The 16846-nt window shown below is 33.9% G+C and overlaps 3 protein-coding genes across 4 annotated transcripts in view; 1 reads left to right on the top strand and 2 right to left on the bottom strand.

Moving 5' to 3' along the window:
• Nucleotides 1-6985: 6985 nt before the first annotated feature.
• Nucleotides 6986-7559, bottom strand: LOC105222199 (protein kish-A). The gene is made up of 3 exons (XM_011199423.4): nt 7397-7559; nt 7226-7335; nt 6986-7163 (listed from the first exon to the last, which is right to left on the bottom strand). The coding sequence occupies exons 1-3, from the start codon at nt 7397-7399 to the stop codon at nt 7058-7060; spliced, it is 219 nt and encodes a 72-aa protein (XP_011197725.1). The 5' UTR covers nt 7400-7559; the 3' UTR covers nt 6986-7057.
• Nucleotides 7560-7787: 228 nt separating this feature from the next.
• LOC105222200 (U3 small nucleolar RNA-associated protein 15 homolog) lies at nt 7788-9653 on the top strand. Its single transcript, XM_011199424.4, has 2 exons — nt 7788-7988; nt 8053-9653. The coding sequence occupies exons 1-2, from the start codon at nt 7899-7901 to the stop codon at nt 9532-9534; spliced, it is 1572 nt and encodes a 523-aa protein (XP_011197726.1). The 5' UTR covers nt 7788-7898; the 3' UTR covers nt 9535-9653.
• Nucleotides 9654-10007: 354 nt separating this feature from the next.
• The window catches only part of LOC105222201 (ubiquitin-conjugating enzyme E2 Q2), a 29116-nt gene continuing 22277 nt past the window's right edge, over nt 10008-16846 (bottom strand). The window contains exons 3-8 of one of the 2 annotated variants that reach the window (XM_011199426.4): nt 16565-16828; nt 16424-16498; nt 12669-12960; nt 12450-12598; nt 12296-12362; nt 10008-12228 (exon numbers count right to left, since the gene is read on the bottom strand). In XM_011199426.4, the coding sequence (XP_011197728.1) occupies nt 12197-12228; nt 12296-12362; nt 12450-12598; nt 12669-12960; nt 16424-16498; nt 16565-16828 (879 nt within the window). In that variant the 3' untranslated portion in view covers nt 10008-12196. Of the gene's footprint in view, nt 12229-12295; nt 12375-12449; nt 12599-12668; nt 12961-16423; nt 16499-16564; nt 16829-16846 lie in introns of both variants that reach the window. The other variant, XM_011199425.4, reaches the window with a different exon arrangement.

Here is a 16846-nt window from a genome sequence, read left to right as displayed (position 1 = left end):
CATAATCGAAGCCAATACCGCCAAATTATCGTAAGCGACAATTTTTTCGAACATGGAGTTTTTTATAGAAACTAGTAATTTAAGACGTACCGCGACGCTATCCCTGTTGATGTTTATCTCCAAAAAGACAACCCCCTTATAAGTCAAAGCAAGTGCTAAAATTATCGTAAATACATACATTTTCTAAAACCTTAAACTGTAGCGACACCTAGCGTTTTATATCTTAAGTGCCTGCGCACAATTTCATGTCGTGTGCAACGGGACAATATTACTCTGAATACCACTCGCGCAGGCAGGAAAAAATCTTCGTCCTCATAATTGAAATCTGATGAAGTAAAAGTGGCACAGTTAAATTGTTCATTGAGATGTTGCCTGCTGTTCCATCCCACTATTGCTATTGAAAACAATGTAAACAATTGTTTTTAGAAGACCAAAAAATTAGCAAATTTATATGACCTCAAACTCCTATGCGTGAGCCTTTGATTTAGAAAAAGTCCTCAATACTCCACATCGGCAAAGTGTGACTTTATATTACTCGAGAAAATATGCATCTATAATGAAAGTATATATGAAAGCGAGCACAAGGGATCGGATTATGTTACGTTTGGGCGAATCCCAAGGGAAAAGGGGATGTAATGAAATAGTATTACAGTCTTTTTAAGTATTTGAAATATGATAGAGCAAAACGGTACCCATAGCGTTGTTGATTTATTTTCTGATAGCTGTGTCTGGGCAAAATCGAACACCATGCGATGATATCAATGCTAATTCATTTCTTGAAAACCGCAATAAAAATTACACAAGTAAAGATAACTTATCTTTTACCTGGCACACCATGATGCCTGTGGACTCTATTCACAGCCACTGTTGAAAGTTTTGTTCGTAATAAAAAACAGTATGGGCTCCTTCTGAGTGTGCCAACTATTATTACTAATGCTAGATATAATCCTAAAAGCTACATGTAAATGTTTTAAAGTATGAAGACTTCATGGATTGGAAGTCCTTTTTCACATGCTTTATTACCAGCTAAATTAAAAATTAATTTTAGAAGTTATTAAGGTTGTTCAATTAATAAAAACAATTCCTATTGTTAGATTTAAATACGGTTTTTTTGAAGATAGTGACAATTACGAAATTAATATGGATTCCATCATCAGATCGAGGAGCAAACAGAGCTACTGTTAAAAGGACCCACATCTTTATACGTTGAAGACCTCAAAATTTCAGCTGCTAAAATACCAAAGATTTATAAGAGCTATGCAATAAAAATATAATACCAAGCAGATACCATCAAGAATATTTAAATATGAGGCATGATGGAACCATACGCGATGCTTTAGCTGAAACGGATGATGATGATTCTGATAAGGGAGCATTTAAAAACAAATTACTTCATTTATATATAAGTACCATAGTACATCTGATTACGAGTTTTTTTAATATAAATATGTTTCATTTACACAAAATATTTGTTTAACAACTATGACTGGGAATAATACGTGGTGTTAAGTTAAAGAAAAACTTTATTTTGTGTAATATACAGCATACAGCAGCATAAGTTTAACAAATATTTCATATAATTTTATATAAATAAATATATTTTTCAGTTATAATTATGACTATTTCATTAAAAACCTTCAAAAAAACGTATTTATTTACCAAATACAGTTCCTTAGACATAGTTACTTAATAGATATTTTTATCGTAAACGCCAAAATAACCTTAGATTGGAACAGCAAAAAATAATGTAAGCGCCATAATAGCATAAATACTATTAAATTTTATTTTTTTTTGTCAATTTTATGTATGTTAATGTCTGAACAGCATTAATGTATGAGAAATTTTAAAATTATCTATCACATTAATGGTTAAAAGTATTTAAAAAACCTTCTCCTGTAAAGTTTGGTTTTGTCGGCTACGCTAAAATGGCGGTAAAGGCTCGATATTTATTCTATATAAAATCATATGAATATTTGTTAAAACTTAAGCTGTGTATATACAAAATAAAGTTTTTTCTTTAACTTAACACCACGTATTATTCCACTCCATAGTTGTTAAACAAAATATTATGTGTAATGAAACATAATTTATATTAAAAACTCGTAATCAGATGGTACTAGGTACTTATATAAAATGAAGTAATTGTTTTTTAATGCTCCTTATCAGAATCATCATCATCCGTTTCAGCTAAGAGCATCGCGTATGGTTACCGATCATGCCTCATATTTAAATATTCTTGATGGTATCTGCTTGGTATTATATTTTAATTGGCTATAGCTCTTATAAATCTTTGTATTTAGCAGCTGAAATTTGAGGTCTTCAACGTATAAAGATTGTGGTCCTTTTTGGACAGTAGCTCTGTTTGCTCTCGATCTGGACTGATGGAATCCATATTAACTTTCGTAATTGTACTATCTTCAAAAAAACCGTATTTCAATCTAACAATAGCGATTGTTTTTATTAAATTGAACAACCCTTAATATTAAAAATTAATTTTTAATTTAGCTGGTAATAAAGCATGATGAAAAGGACTTCCAATCCATGAAGTCTTCATACTTTAAACATTTACAATGTACGTAGCTTTTAGGATTATATCTAGCATTAGTAATAATAGTTGGCCACTCAGAAGAGCCCATACTGTTTTATTACGAACAAAACTTTCAACAGTGCTGTGAATAGAGTCCACAGGCATCATTTTTTTTAGGGGGGTGTGCCCAGGTAAAAGATAAGTTATCTTTACTTGTGTAATTTTTATTGCGGTTTTCAAGAAATGAATTAGCATTGATATCATCGCATGGTTTCGATTTTGCCCAGCACAGCTATCAGAATATAAATCAACAACGCTATGGGTACCGTTTTGCTCTAACATATTCAAAATACTTAAAAAGAGAACTGGTAACTATTTCATTACATCCCCTTTTTCCCTGTGGATTCGCCCTCCAAACGTAACAATATCCATCCCTTGTGCCGCTTTCATATATACTTTCATTATAGAATGCATATTTTCTCGAGTAATATAAAGTCACACTTTTGCCATGTGGAGTATTGAGGACTTTTTCTAAATCAAAGCTCACGCATAAGGAGTTTGAGTCATCTAATTTGCTAATTTTTTGATCTTCTAAAAACAATTGCTTACATTTTTCAATAGCAATAGTGGGATGGAACAGCAGGCAACATCTCAATGAACAATTTTAACTGTGCCACTTTTACTTCATCAGATTTATTATGAGGACGAAGATTTTTCCTGCCTGCGCGAGTGGTATTCAGAGTATTATTGTCCCTTGCACGACATGAAATTGTGCGCAAGGCCCCCCCCCCCACTTAGATAAAAAACGCTAGGTGTCGCTTACGTTAAGGTTTTCAAAATGTATGTATTTACGATAATTTTAGCACTTGCCTTTAACTTTATAACGGTTTCTTTTTGGAGATAAACAATTCAACAGGGATAGGTCCGTTACGTCTTAAATTACTAGTTTCTATAAAAAAACTCATTTTCGAACAAAATTGTCGCTTACGATAATTTGGCGTATTGGCTCGATATATTTTTCAGTTATAATTATGACTATTTCATTAAAAACCCTTCAAAAAAAACGTATTTATTTACCAAATACAGTCTCCTTAGACATAGTGACTTTTAATAGATATTTTTATCGTAACGCCAAAATAACCTTAGATTGGAACAGCAAAAATAATGTAAGCGCCATAAATAGCATAAATACTTAATCTAATTTATTTTTTTTTCAATTATGTATGGTTAATGTCTGAAAAGCATTAATGATGAGAAATTTTAAATACTATCACATTAATGGTTAAAAGTATTTAAAAAAACCTTCTCCTGTAAAGTTGGTTTTTGTCGCTTACGCTAAAAAAAATGGCGGTAAAGGCTCGATAGTACGTGTTCATTAACAGGCGAACTTTCGCAGCCCATTTTTTAAGTGTGATATTTTGCCGGTGTTTAAAACGATCCAACGACCCACTTCTTCTTCTTTACTGGCGAAGACACTGCTTACGCGGTTATAGCCTAGTTTACAAAAGCGTGCCAGTCGTTTCTTCTTTTCGCAATGTTTCACCAATTGGAAATTCCAAGCGAACCCAGACCCTTCTCCTCCTTGTATTTCCAATGGATTGGAGGTCTTCCTCTGCTGTCTTTTAATTCGCTGAACTATGTCAATGTCGTCGTATATATCATACAGCTCATCGTTATCGTATTCGCTCTGGTAAATGCGCAAAAGACCATAAATCTTCCGCAGAACCTTTCTCTCGAAAACTCATAACGTCGACTCATCAGATGTTGTCATCGTCGATGCCTCTGCACCATAAAGCTGAACGGGAATAATAAGTGACTTATAGAGTTTGTTCGTCGAGAGAGGACTATACTTCTCAATTGCCTACTCAATCCGAAGTAGCGCATGTTGGTAAGGTTTATTCTACGTTGGATTTCGGGACTGGCATTGTTGTTGCTGTTGATATTGGTTCCAAGATTGACGAAATTATCTACGACTTCGAAGTTATGACTATTAACAGCGCCGTGGGACCCTAGTAGCGAGTGTGACGATTGTTTGTTTGATGACAGGAGATATTTCGTCTTGCCCTCATTCACTACCAGACCCATTTGCTTCGCTTCCTTATTCATTCTGGAGAAAGCAGAACTAACGGCGCGGTTGTTGAAGCCAATGATATCAATATCATCGGTGTACGCCAGCAGTTGTACATTCTTATAGAAGAACCACCTTCTGTATTTGATTCTCCAAGAGTAGAATGAAGATGTCGCACGAAAAGGAGTCGCTTTGCCTGAAACCTCTTTTGGTATCGAACGGCTCGGAGAGGTCCTTTCCGATTTTGACGGAGCTTTTGGTATTGCTGAACGTTAGTTCATACAGCCGTATTAGTTTTGCCGGGGTACCAAATTCATACATCGCGGCTTAAGGCAGTTCTTTTCGCTGATTTGGCGTATAGTGAATATGTGGTCAGTTGTTGATTTTCCAGGCCTAAAGCTACACGGATAAGGTTCAATCAGTTTGTTGACGCTCGATAGAACCTTATATGCGATGTTGAGGAGACTTATCCCACGGTTTTTGACGGGGGACTTATATAATTTTGTGCTTGCAACTCAAAGTCTTTTTCTTCGCAGAGTGTCAATTTTGATGGAAATGATGTATAAGTTTGAACTTTTGCTACACAGAGGTCCCTGCAGATTCTCACGCCAACTCGAGCTCCTCGTCTGCAATGGCTGGTGGTTTGACTCCATATACGCCATTCACTGAAAGGGAATCGGTGAAGGTGTTAATAGCTCCACTGTGAATGGTTGTTTGTGCGTGACTGAAGTGAGTTGCGTCCGAAGTCTGGTCGGCGTACTGTCTAATGTCGTCAACGTAGTCATGGAAAGACCTCCCGATTTCCCTAAAAAGCGGCTCAGCATCAAGCAGGCGACTGCAGGGATAGTTGCTGCGAGAATAGTCCAGCAGAAACTGATTGGAGAAAAGTTCGGTATGGTCTTTAAGACATTAAAATGTGTTCCGTTATAGTCTGCAGTGCGGTGTTCTAACATGTCTGAAGCATTTTCGCTTGCGTCTCACCATATCCAGGCGACCATATTGGTGCGGCATAGTTATAGGGCGGCCGGCCGATTGCCTTGCGTGTTGACAATAATGTTTCTTTGACTTTTCCCCATGATATGCTGAAGGATTCCTACGGTCATAGGAACTCAAACAGACAACATGACACCAGATCAAGATATTATACATACATATATATATAACTATATGTAATATATACATATATGTATATATGTAAGTATATATGTATAACTACTAGTGGACCCGCCCACGTTTCACTGTGGCTGATACATAGATAATACTAATACTACCATCTACATATATGATTTCTATTAGTTAATGAGATTTACATACATAACGTTTTTGTGAAGCAACTTGTGTTAGTTTACAAAAAAATGAATCATAAAGCATTTCGTGTGTTAATAAAGCATTGCTTTTTGGGGGAAAATGCCGTTGAATTTGCGCTCAGGGAAATCCACCATTGAAAAGATATTTGCTAACTGGAAACAGGCGAAATGATCACTGAGGACAATGATGCTCTAATAAGGCGAAAGCTCCGTGCAAATTGGTTGCCTCGCAAGTTCATAATCCAACAAAAACAACAAATAACTGATTCTGAGAAGTGTTTGAGTGCTCTTTAATCGTAATAAAACCGAATTTTTGCGTCGGTGTGTGACAATAGAAACATAGCTCCATTATTTCCCACTGGAGTCCAATCGACAGTCATTCTAGTGGACTGCACATGATGAACCGGCCGGAAGTCGGCTGGAAAGGTTATGACATCACGTCGTATAATACACACTCAACCACTGATTACTGAGCCAGTTATAATCTATTTCACTGCGTATTTGGTTGCAGTTCTTTTCTACTATTCCAAATACTTAGCAATTGTATTATTTTTGAGGAAGAATCTGCTTAAAATTGTACACATATATTCCAATGATTCCTACAAACATGAATTTTGAACAAATGCTTATGATTTATATTTCAATGTTTTTTGTATTTATGAGTTGTATTATATTTTGACATAAAGAGATGTCCTTACCCTGGTTCTAAGCTACCTCCCCACCAATTTTCAGCCAAATCGGTTCAGCCGTTCTTGAGTTATAAATGGTGTAACTAACACAACCTTCTTTTATATACATATGTATGTATGTAGATGTGAGGTTTTTTTTTAAGAAATGAAATATTCAAATATTCCTACAAACATGAATTTTGAAAAAATGCTAATATTTGAAATATTATTTTTTGTATTTATGGGTTGTATTAAATTTTAACATAAAGTGATGATTTTTACCCCGAAATTGGGGGATGCTATTCTAAATCGCAGCCGACCATAGTCCTAACCCGTATTAGTTATTTGCATATCTTAATCCTTGTCACACAAACATTTAATCCAAATTTAATATAAATCATGTTACACAACAAAATTACAAAAAATTATATTTATTGCTAACAAATCTCGACTCAACAGTTAAACGAAAAGATTTATATTGCTAGTATCACGTCCAAAACAATATGGAGATTGCCATAACCACGCAGGCCACTGCAACATAAGGCGACTTTCGTTCTCCTATTCTTGCCAACTTCCAAAAAACACCAAGCAAACTGCAATAAAATATTTTTTATTACATTTATTACTCCTTAAACTTGGCATGAGTTTAACTTACCCTGTCTTATTGCGGTCCATAATGCTAGGAAATAGAGATCGCAAATATGCACAAGTGCAAATGAGAAGTAAAATCACTGATAGCAAACTTTGAAAGTTGAATAATGCACTCTATGGAAACAGATTTAATTAACTCGGAATAACGTAATAAAATATTTTCCTCTTTACTTACCATTTTGATTTCTTATTTCTTAATAAACGTTGTAATACTAATATATTATTCTCCCAAAGATGACGTGCATCAATAATAACTTCATTTGTTTAGTCAGAGAACGTGTACTAACTATGTTATGTTATGTTCTCTGGTTTAGTTACCAAAGTGTCAAATTAAAACACAACAGAGAGACATAATGTATTCACAATAATGTCTAAGCCCTTGTACTGTGGTCTAAACAATGTTAGTAAAAAAAAATATATTTTAAATGTTATTAATCATTTTGTCAAGCATTAGCTTATGAAAAAAATATATACAAAATTAACTTAATTTGAGCATATAAATAATAATTTTTTGAAAGCACTTTTATTCCAGTATTATTTATTTATATATTTGTTAAGTGGCAACGCGAAATGTGAACAGACTACACGTGCAGCAAAAAGTCAAAACATTGTATCAGTTTATTTGTTCGGTGGATTTATTAACAAATTGAATTAATAGTGGTCTAATAAGTGCAAATATGTCTCAGTTTAAACGATTAAACACTAAAAAGTACCTCAAAACTGGTAAAGTTGTCACGCCTGATACTACATACTGGAAACAATTGAGTGTAAGATTGCAGTTTACATTAAACTGTCAAATATTAAACAAGAGTATTGTTATTGCTTTCTTAGGTGCCTACACTTGTGAAAGAGTTTGGTGCGATCGACTATGTAGACTTCAGTCCTATTGAGCCGCATTATTTTGCTGTGACTTGTTCTGTACGCGTACAAATTTACAATCCCATTACGAAATTGGTTGTAAAGAATTTATCACGATTTCAAGAGACTGCTTACGGAGGAACTTTTCGACAAGATGGTCGTTTACTTGTGGCAGGTGATGAGCAAGGTTTGGTAAAACTTTTTGACCCCTCTAGCAAAAATGTTTTGCGGTTGTTTAAGGGACACAGAGGCCCAGTACATCGCGCGCAGTTTACACAAGATTTGCTGCATATTGCAAGTTTTTCAGACGATCGTACTGTAAAGTTATGGGATATTGCGTCTGAGAAAGCTACATCGACGTTTGCTGAACATGAAGACTACATAAGAGCCGGAGCAATAAATCCCATGTCACCAGATACATTAATATCAGGTGGTTATGATGGTAAAATAAAGATGTACGACACTCGTACGCAACAAATTTCATACAGTATCGATCATGGCAGTCCTGTTGAATCATTGCTATTTCTACCTACGGGTGGTATTTTTATCAGCGCCGGCGGTACGGAAATGTGTGTGTGGGATGCTTTTGCAGGATGTCGACTTCTCACGAAAATTTCACAGCACCATAAAACAATAACAAGTCTGCGTCTTGGTTCCAATGGCAAACGTTTGTTATCAGGCAGTTTGGATCGCCATGTTAAGATCTATGATGTTGCCACTTATCAGACTGTACATACGCTTGATTTCCCAAATGCTGTACTGAGTCTTGGTGTAGCACCGGGGGATCAAACGGTTGTTGCTGGCATGGTTGATGGTCTAATTTCAATCCAAAATATGGAAGTAGATCGTAATAAGGACGAAATAACTAAGAGGTCAACTAACAAACCTCCACCCTTAACTTCAGTTAAAGTAGATCATGAAATCCGTACTGGCCACTTTCAAAAATTACAAAGATATGACAATTTTTTGCGAAAGTACGAGTATGTAAAATGTTTGGACTACGTAATGAATCCAAATTTTGCACGACGTAATCCTGAAGAGACAATCAGTGTTATGCAAGAGCTCATACATCGCAAAGGTTTACATCGTGCATTAGCCGGACGAAGCCATGAATTTCTCTCACGGATCATATCATTCATATGTCAGTACATTGGAGAACATCGATTTATGCGCGTCATGATTGATGTTGCAATGATATTGTTGGATGTTTATGCATCGAAGTTTCATGAATTCACTGGTGCATTAGGCAAAGATTTTATAAGATTAGCAGGGGTGTTACGTCGAGAAGTTAACCTAACCTACGATTTACTAGAACTACAGGGGTGTTTAGAATTACTCCAAACTGCTACAGAAGGTTCTGATAGCATTGATGAGATGATACGTTTTGTGAAAGCCGATAATGATCAACTAAAACAGTCTGCTCAAGCAAAAGAGTCGTCAATTCTGACAGTATAGCATTAGAATGTCATCAAATAGTGTAAATATATTGGGTGTAAATTAAATACCGACAGACACTCAAACTTCCATAGTTCATGCTGTAATGAAAATAAATAGAGATAAGTATTTTAAAACAATGATTAGTTTTATTTCTAAAAATATGGGGAACTTTGTTAAGGAAACTTGGCAGCAACATTAAGGATATTACACCAATGTCGTTCTCGAAGAAAAAATACTTTGCTCCAAAATTGTATCTCTATTGAAAATCAATGAAACCAAAATTGTATACCTCAATTGAATTGAATGCTATAAATACCATAGAGAGGGACTCTCAAAACAATATAAATTTGACATTGTAAGCAGCCGCGCCGCAATTTTTATAATAATATATATAGAACTGTTCCTTCCCCCTACAATACCGGCGAAACTCTTTAATATGTTGGAAGAATTTGCATTGTGTTGAAAGAGGTATGGAATGAAATATACATAGATGCGTTTGAAAGTTGGATAATCCGTTCCGTAATTTATTCACGTTCATGTACTTTAACTTAAGTAATGTTGTCGCATTTATATTTTTATCAATGAAATGATTCACATATCATATACTGTAAAATATATTTGTAATAATATTAATAATAATGCAGCTATATTATTTATATGTGGGTATTCAATGTATTATATGTATAGGTAATTATTATATTTACTTCGACATTTTAAAATACAATATATACTATATGTATGTGTATCTTAACATACACTACACGCTACAAATTCTTAGCATATGCATATGGTACATATTATACGTAGCTACCTATGTAGCTGTACGCCCATTATTTTGTTGACATTAAACCTGAACTGAATAGAAAGTTCGTTTATCATTTCAAGTAATTTATAAATACTTAAATGATAGCGATCTTACAACTAGCCTTTTTAACAACATGTATTGTGGGTGTACCTACAGAACTTCTTAGTATAACTACCAGCGCATAATCATTTGTCAGCATGTATGTTCACATGGCATGAATGTGATTTTGATGAATATACAATACAAACTTAAATAATAATGTTTTTTTATGATTATACGGTTTTTACATTTCTTATTGGTGCAATTTGGATCACTTTAATTTAATCATTATTAAATATCTCAATTACGATTGAACTGTCTTGTTTTTGTATTGCATTTGTTGTACGTATTTAATTGTAGTACTTAGCAAACTTAAAAACTTCATTAATATGGACACGTTATTTATGATTATTTACTAGACTTCTGAATGAGATATTTGTATTTAGTAGGAAAAGAAACACAAAAGAGAAAACCATAAATCGCACATAACACACTTGAGACCACTGATTGCAATGAAAACAAAACATACGAATAATAAAAAAAAAATAATAATTTAATAAACTTTAAATTTTGTTTCTTATTACCAATTTAGTATTTGCTATACTGGTCATAAGAAAAATATAATACAATGATGTGTATCTAGTTTTTAATGTAATAATCCACAAATAGCTTAAGTGAATACTACGGAGAGGATTGTTCTTGTCTCAATGTGAACTTGAAGCATTTAGAATTCCATGGAGCCGACTGTGAGGTTCTATCAGAAAAAAATACCAAAAAAAAAACAAAACTATTTCGACAATTTTCGATTTCATAACAACAAATGTAAAATTTTTCATTTATCAAAACATAAACTTTAAATGTTCTCTTCAATTGTATGTGATCGTTTAAAAGCAGTTTAGAGTTTTCTTTTTTGTAATTTTTTAGCTCAGTTGTTTTGAAAAAGTACAACTGGTAAATTAAATTGTAGTCACTTCGTTTGAAGAAATTAATTCACAAGCAATATTTTCTATATAAATGATGTAGCATTTTGTAATTACTTTATTATTTTATATTTTTAAAACTATTTAAATAAATATTTCCACAAACGTTTGGTATTATAATATACATCCCTAACCTACGGTAGTGCGTTAAATTTTGCGGAACATAAATTCTCTCTTCTATCCGAGTGTAATTGGAACTAAACATATCCTGACACATCTGTATAAATACAACTAAATATTTAATTTATGCAAATTTTTCTTTTCGCAACTGCAACAAGGCCTGGCATAGTTGTTCTTCATTAATGTAGACGCTTATTTTTACACCCAAATTAGACACACATTTAGTTTAGACATGCATTTACATACATAAGTACATACGTAAAATATCTTAATAGCATACGGTCTTTTGACAAATGGTAAACGAATATATCCTGTGTTCAAAAACCTTCAGTTCATATACAAATGTCTAGTATTGGATTCTCATACACTTCGTATGTGGTCATTTACCAAGTAAATATGTTACTGTTCCAGTTGTGTTGATTTACAAAGTGGTTTTAGAACTATGCTAGTAATATTTGCGCTTTCCTGCCAAATGTGATCATTGTTATAATTATTTGCTTATATTTTAAGTTTTTACTAACTTTTTCTAGTCCTCTTATATGTTTAGTGCCTTTTATGTATACATGGATAGATTTGTTTGCGTTTTATATCAACTATAATTTAAGTATATTTATAAGATATAATTATTTTGCGTTTTTTTGTTTTTTTAACCAAGGAAATGATAAAAATGTATATCAATATGCATGAATTACTCGCTATTTAGGGTAGAGAAAGAGACGATGCCGTTAATGCGTTTTTAGCCATCTTCTTTTGGCGGTGTGAACCACCCTGCAAAAAAGAGACGTCAAATTTAAATATTCGCGTTTGTTGGTGAAAAAATATCCCAATTGCTCACCATTTTTCTCGTGTATTTGCACCAGGGATTTAAAGCTCTGCTGTGCACGCGCCAAGCTGTACTGACCCTGCGATAATGCCTAAAGTTGGAATTTAGGAATTCCGCAACAAAAAACAAAATAGCGAAATCTTTATAATAATAATATGAAACTTACCTTTGTAGCGCCAAATTGTATTCTGGCTTTACCCTTCACGAGGGTTGCGGCAATTTGCATGATGACAGCTTCCACAGTGTAAGCGGAGCTCCAGCCCTGTTTTGTCAGCAGTTCCATACATATGGCACCGCCTACGAGTACATAGCCACCTAAAAAAAAGCGTGACATGAAAATAACAAATGTTCAATGGTTTATTAGAAATTCATATACACAACACACCCGATATTATAGGATGCACTACTCGTACAAATGGCGGCTCAAATGGATAGGTTTCTTTGAAAATAATATTCAGCAATATGCTGTCTTTTCCTTCCTTCTCTTTGAGCATGACCAAGTCGTTGTGTAGCGGGCTGTCAGGATCAACAGATTTCAGGCGTATATTCCACTCGTATATCGAATCGTTTACTAACTCTATGGAGTACATATTACTTTTAAAAGAATCGGAACGGTAGATGTCACGTAGCTCTTTCATGAGACGATCGGTTGCTTGAACGGATCCAGAAACAGAACCCTGCAATATAATGATAAAAAAATCCTTATAATGTACTTCGAAATAAGCAGCAGATAAATTAAATTGAGATGTGTTCAAGGAAGCATCTACGTGAATAAAACCAAAAACTATTGTAGCTTTATTCTCATTAATAAATATAGTAAAAAAAACTAAAAAAAAAAACATAGTTTTAGATATATTAGTTTAAATATTTATTAAAAATTGAAAAACATGAAACAAAATAACATATATGAACACTAATGTCTGTTTTGTGTTGGATAATTAAATTAAACAGCTTTTATGAGTTTTCCTACTCTTTTCTTCTTCTTATCTTTTTAAGGACCAGCAGTAATTATTTTTTTATAAATTTTAAATCTTGTTGGAATCGCTATCCCTGTTCCTCAGTATAATTTCCCCAAATGATCCGAGATAGGGTAACCTGATACTCATATTTGCTCTTACAGCCAGTTATGCTGTATATTTTGCACAAGAATTTAGTGGTAACTCCCCTTTACCTAAGAAATTTTCTACTACCAAGATAAAATGCATCCAAGTTTCACCGGAACAATCATTAACTTTAATGGCTTTAACGGCCAATAAAGAAATTCTTGCAGGCGAAACCTCTAGTTTCCAATAAAGTTGCTTTGCTCTACTGTTGGGTATTTCATATTCCATTTTATTGATTCATTAAAATTTTTTTTACCATTTTCGTGTTTTGAAAAAAAAAAAAAAAAAACAATGACACGACTGTATGTGGTAATTGATATGGTTGATTCTGATAATTTTCATCGTAATCATTAAGTCCATTTAAAAAAAATAACTGTGGAGTAGAAGTTTCTACTGGTTGATTTCTGTGAATTTGGTAACGATACTTTTGAAACGTTAATAGGCCGACGGGGATTTTTATTTTGGGTCAAAATCGAGTTCAAATGAGTCTGTCTTAAATATATATATAACAGGTGAAGCTAATAAAAGTCATAAAAAGAAAGTCCGTTCTTAAAACAGCTGGGTCTATGAAATCAAAACGATCCTGTTTCAACGCATTATGGATAAATTGTAAAGGTAACTAATTAGACCATAAAATTAAATTCAATTGTAGTATATTACTCACTAGAAAACAACATAACTGTTAGTATTTTTGATACGAAAACAAAAAAGAATAGGGTTAGACAAAGTCTGATATTATATAATAGCTAAATTTTCTTATTGGCAAACTGAATCAGCTTTCTAGAAAATTATAATGCATTGGTAATGACAGGGAGAAATACTCTTCAGATTTACGTTTTGATGAGAGAAACAAACAAACTAAAACAAGTGTTGCTGAGCATTAAGCTATGTACAATCGCAATTTGTAATAATTAATCGTATGTATACGTATGTGCGATTATTTAGATATTAGAAGTCAAATGGACCGATTGCTTGCATTTTCGTATCGTCTTAACTTATACTGCAAGTAATGTTACTTAGAAGAATACCACAAGCGTAAAATAAAATAATTCTTAAGATCCTCATTTCGGCGTTATATCGGAAGTAAACATAGTATTTATGCAGTGGTACAAACCAAACTAATTTCAAATCGACTAAAAAGAAAAGTAGATATGTAACTTTTCCTAAAAGTGAACGGTGACCAACCCCAAAGAAAATTCCTTTCACTTACCTGTGTTTCACATTACATTTTAAATTATAAAAGTATTATAAACTTGTTTTAATGTATAAAAAGAAAACGATTTCAGTAGCGGAAGGAGGCCGAATTATATTCAGACGTTGGGATATGGCTCAGCTGCTCAGCTATTCTATAAATCTCTTTTATAGTCACTTTTAGCATAATCAATTATATCTTATTCGTTAGCAGACATCCTCGTATTTGCTGATTTGCTAAAGATACGAATACATACAAGGTATCGCGTAAAAATTGTTATTTTTCCAATATTAACTGACGAATTGGTTCCGAATATAAAAAATTATACGCGCAAAAAAATATTCAAAAACAATACAATAAGTTTCAAATTTCATACTTATAATTTATTCATTCATAACAAAATAAAAAACACAAAACAAAAACCATATATAAAAGAGAAGAAAATAGAAAATAGGTACATTTATTGAAAAACACCGTTGAATGCTGTTTAATCACTGTCATTATCCGTAGTGGAAATTATTCTTTGCCGCTTACTTTGATGGCCGGCACTGATATCACTAGAATTTGTATCAGAATCAATAGTAAGAACTATGGATTGATGTTCTGATTGACTTAGCATCTCTGACTGAGTTTGCACCATAAATTCAGTTTATTTTGTTTGAATGCTTCTTTTTGGACCCAATAAGTTCCGATGTAGTTCTTTATATCTTAACATACAGAGACTCAATTCTTTTTGAAAAATTCGTCTACCTCGGTGTCAATATCCAATATCCACACACTATTAGGGTGCGCCGACATATTCAAAAATTATTACGCGTAAAAATATGTAAACAAGCAAAAAACGAAAAAAAGCAATCGCGTTAAAATGAGAAATTCGCGTAAAAAAAGGAATTTGCGCTGCAAAAATAATCGCGTTAAAGTGAAATAGCGTAAAAAGAGATCGCGTAAAAAAAGGACTGAGTGTATGTTCCAAAGTAAACAGCACTTAAAAAAAAACAGGTCAAATGGTTTTTTCGACAAAACCATTTTGTTTTAATCAAAATAGTCTCCTTCTGCTTCAATACAGCTTTTTGCACGGTCCAAAACCATGTCGAACGAGTGTTTTAGCTCGTTGGCCGGTATGGCCGCCAGTATGCCGGTGGGGGAGTGGTTAATGGTTGAAATGTGATTTTTGGTAAATAATCGGTCAAACGCGTCGATCGAATGTTGGATTCTAAGCAATTTTTGGTTGTCAGTCAATTTGTGCGGAACAAATTGTGTACACACCTTTCGTAAACCCAAATGTTCGGTCAAAATGCGATGTTCAATTCCATTTCCATGAATTTCAATGATAATTTCGGCTGGTTTTTGATGAATTCACGCACAGTTTTGATGGAATTTCAGCTGGTCACGGATTTTGATTGGCTCAGATGTTGATTGTCATTTATGTCTTCACTACCACTTTGAAAACGTTGAAACCACTCTGCTACGGGATAGGCAATCATCGCCATAAACTTGTTTCACCAAGTGAAACATTTCAGTAAAAGTTTTATCAATTTTAAAACAAAATTTAATGTTGGCTCTTTGTTCGAAGCTCATTTTCGCACCGATAACACAGACATACTGACACTTAAAACGCAATAACTTCACTTCCAAACGATGAAATGTCATGAAGTTCTCACTGGATAATCGATAAAGATAGCAGATTCTAACGCATCCATCGATATATAGATGGCGCCACCAGGGGGCGCTAGATTCAAAAAGTCCTGTTTACTTTGGATCAAACCTTGTATATGTATGTATGTACATATATGTATAGAAATACATGTGTATATACTTATACTCGTACATATATATTCAACTCACCTTTAAATAGTCTTGTCTTTGACTTTGTCGTAGTCTTTCTAATGTGGCCAGATGTTCCACTTCCATTTCATCCTTCTGCGAAACAAAAAATTCAGTCAAGTGCATTCATGTAAATATTTTAATGTATTTGTGTAAAATTACCTCAACTTTATTCGCGCTGCGTCCGTCGTCCATTTCCAATGGTAGATCCTCGTCGCCCTCACTCTCCTGCTCGCTCTCGCATATAAGATCTTCTACATCATCTTGATCCGAATCGATGTCCTCGATCTGATGCTGCGCTGCCGGCTGCTGATGCAATGGTGACGCACTTGGGGGTGGCAATTGAAACGGTATTGTGAGGTTATCGATATCGGGTGGCAGTGGGACATTGTGCAGGCGGCACAGTTCACGTAGTAATATGCCAACCTACGGACGAACCAAGAA

Source organism: Bactrocera dorsalis, chromosome 4 (genome assembly GCF_023373825.1).
Source record: "Bactrocera dorsalis isolate Fly_Bdor chromosome 4, ASM2337382v1, whole genome shotgun sequence".
NCBI lineage: Eukaryota > Metazoa > Arthropoda > Insecta > Diptera > Tephritidae > Bactrocera > Bactrocera dorsalis.
The sequence above is the reverse complement of the archived record's forward strand: the minus strand, read 5'-3'. Positions and strand labels throughout refer to the sequence as shown.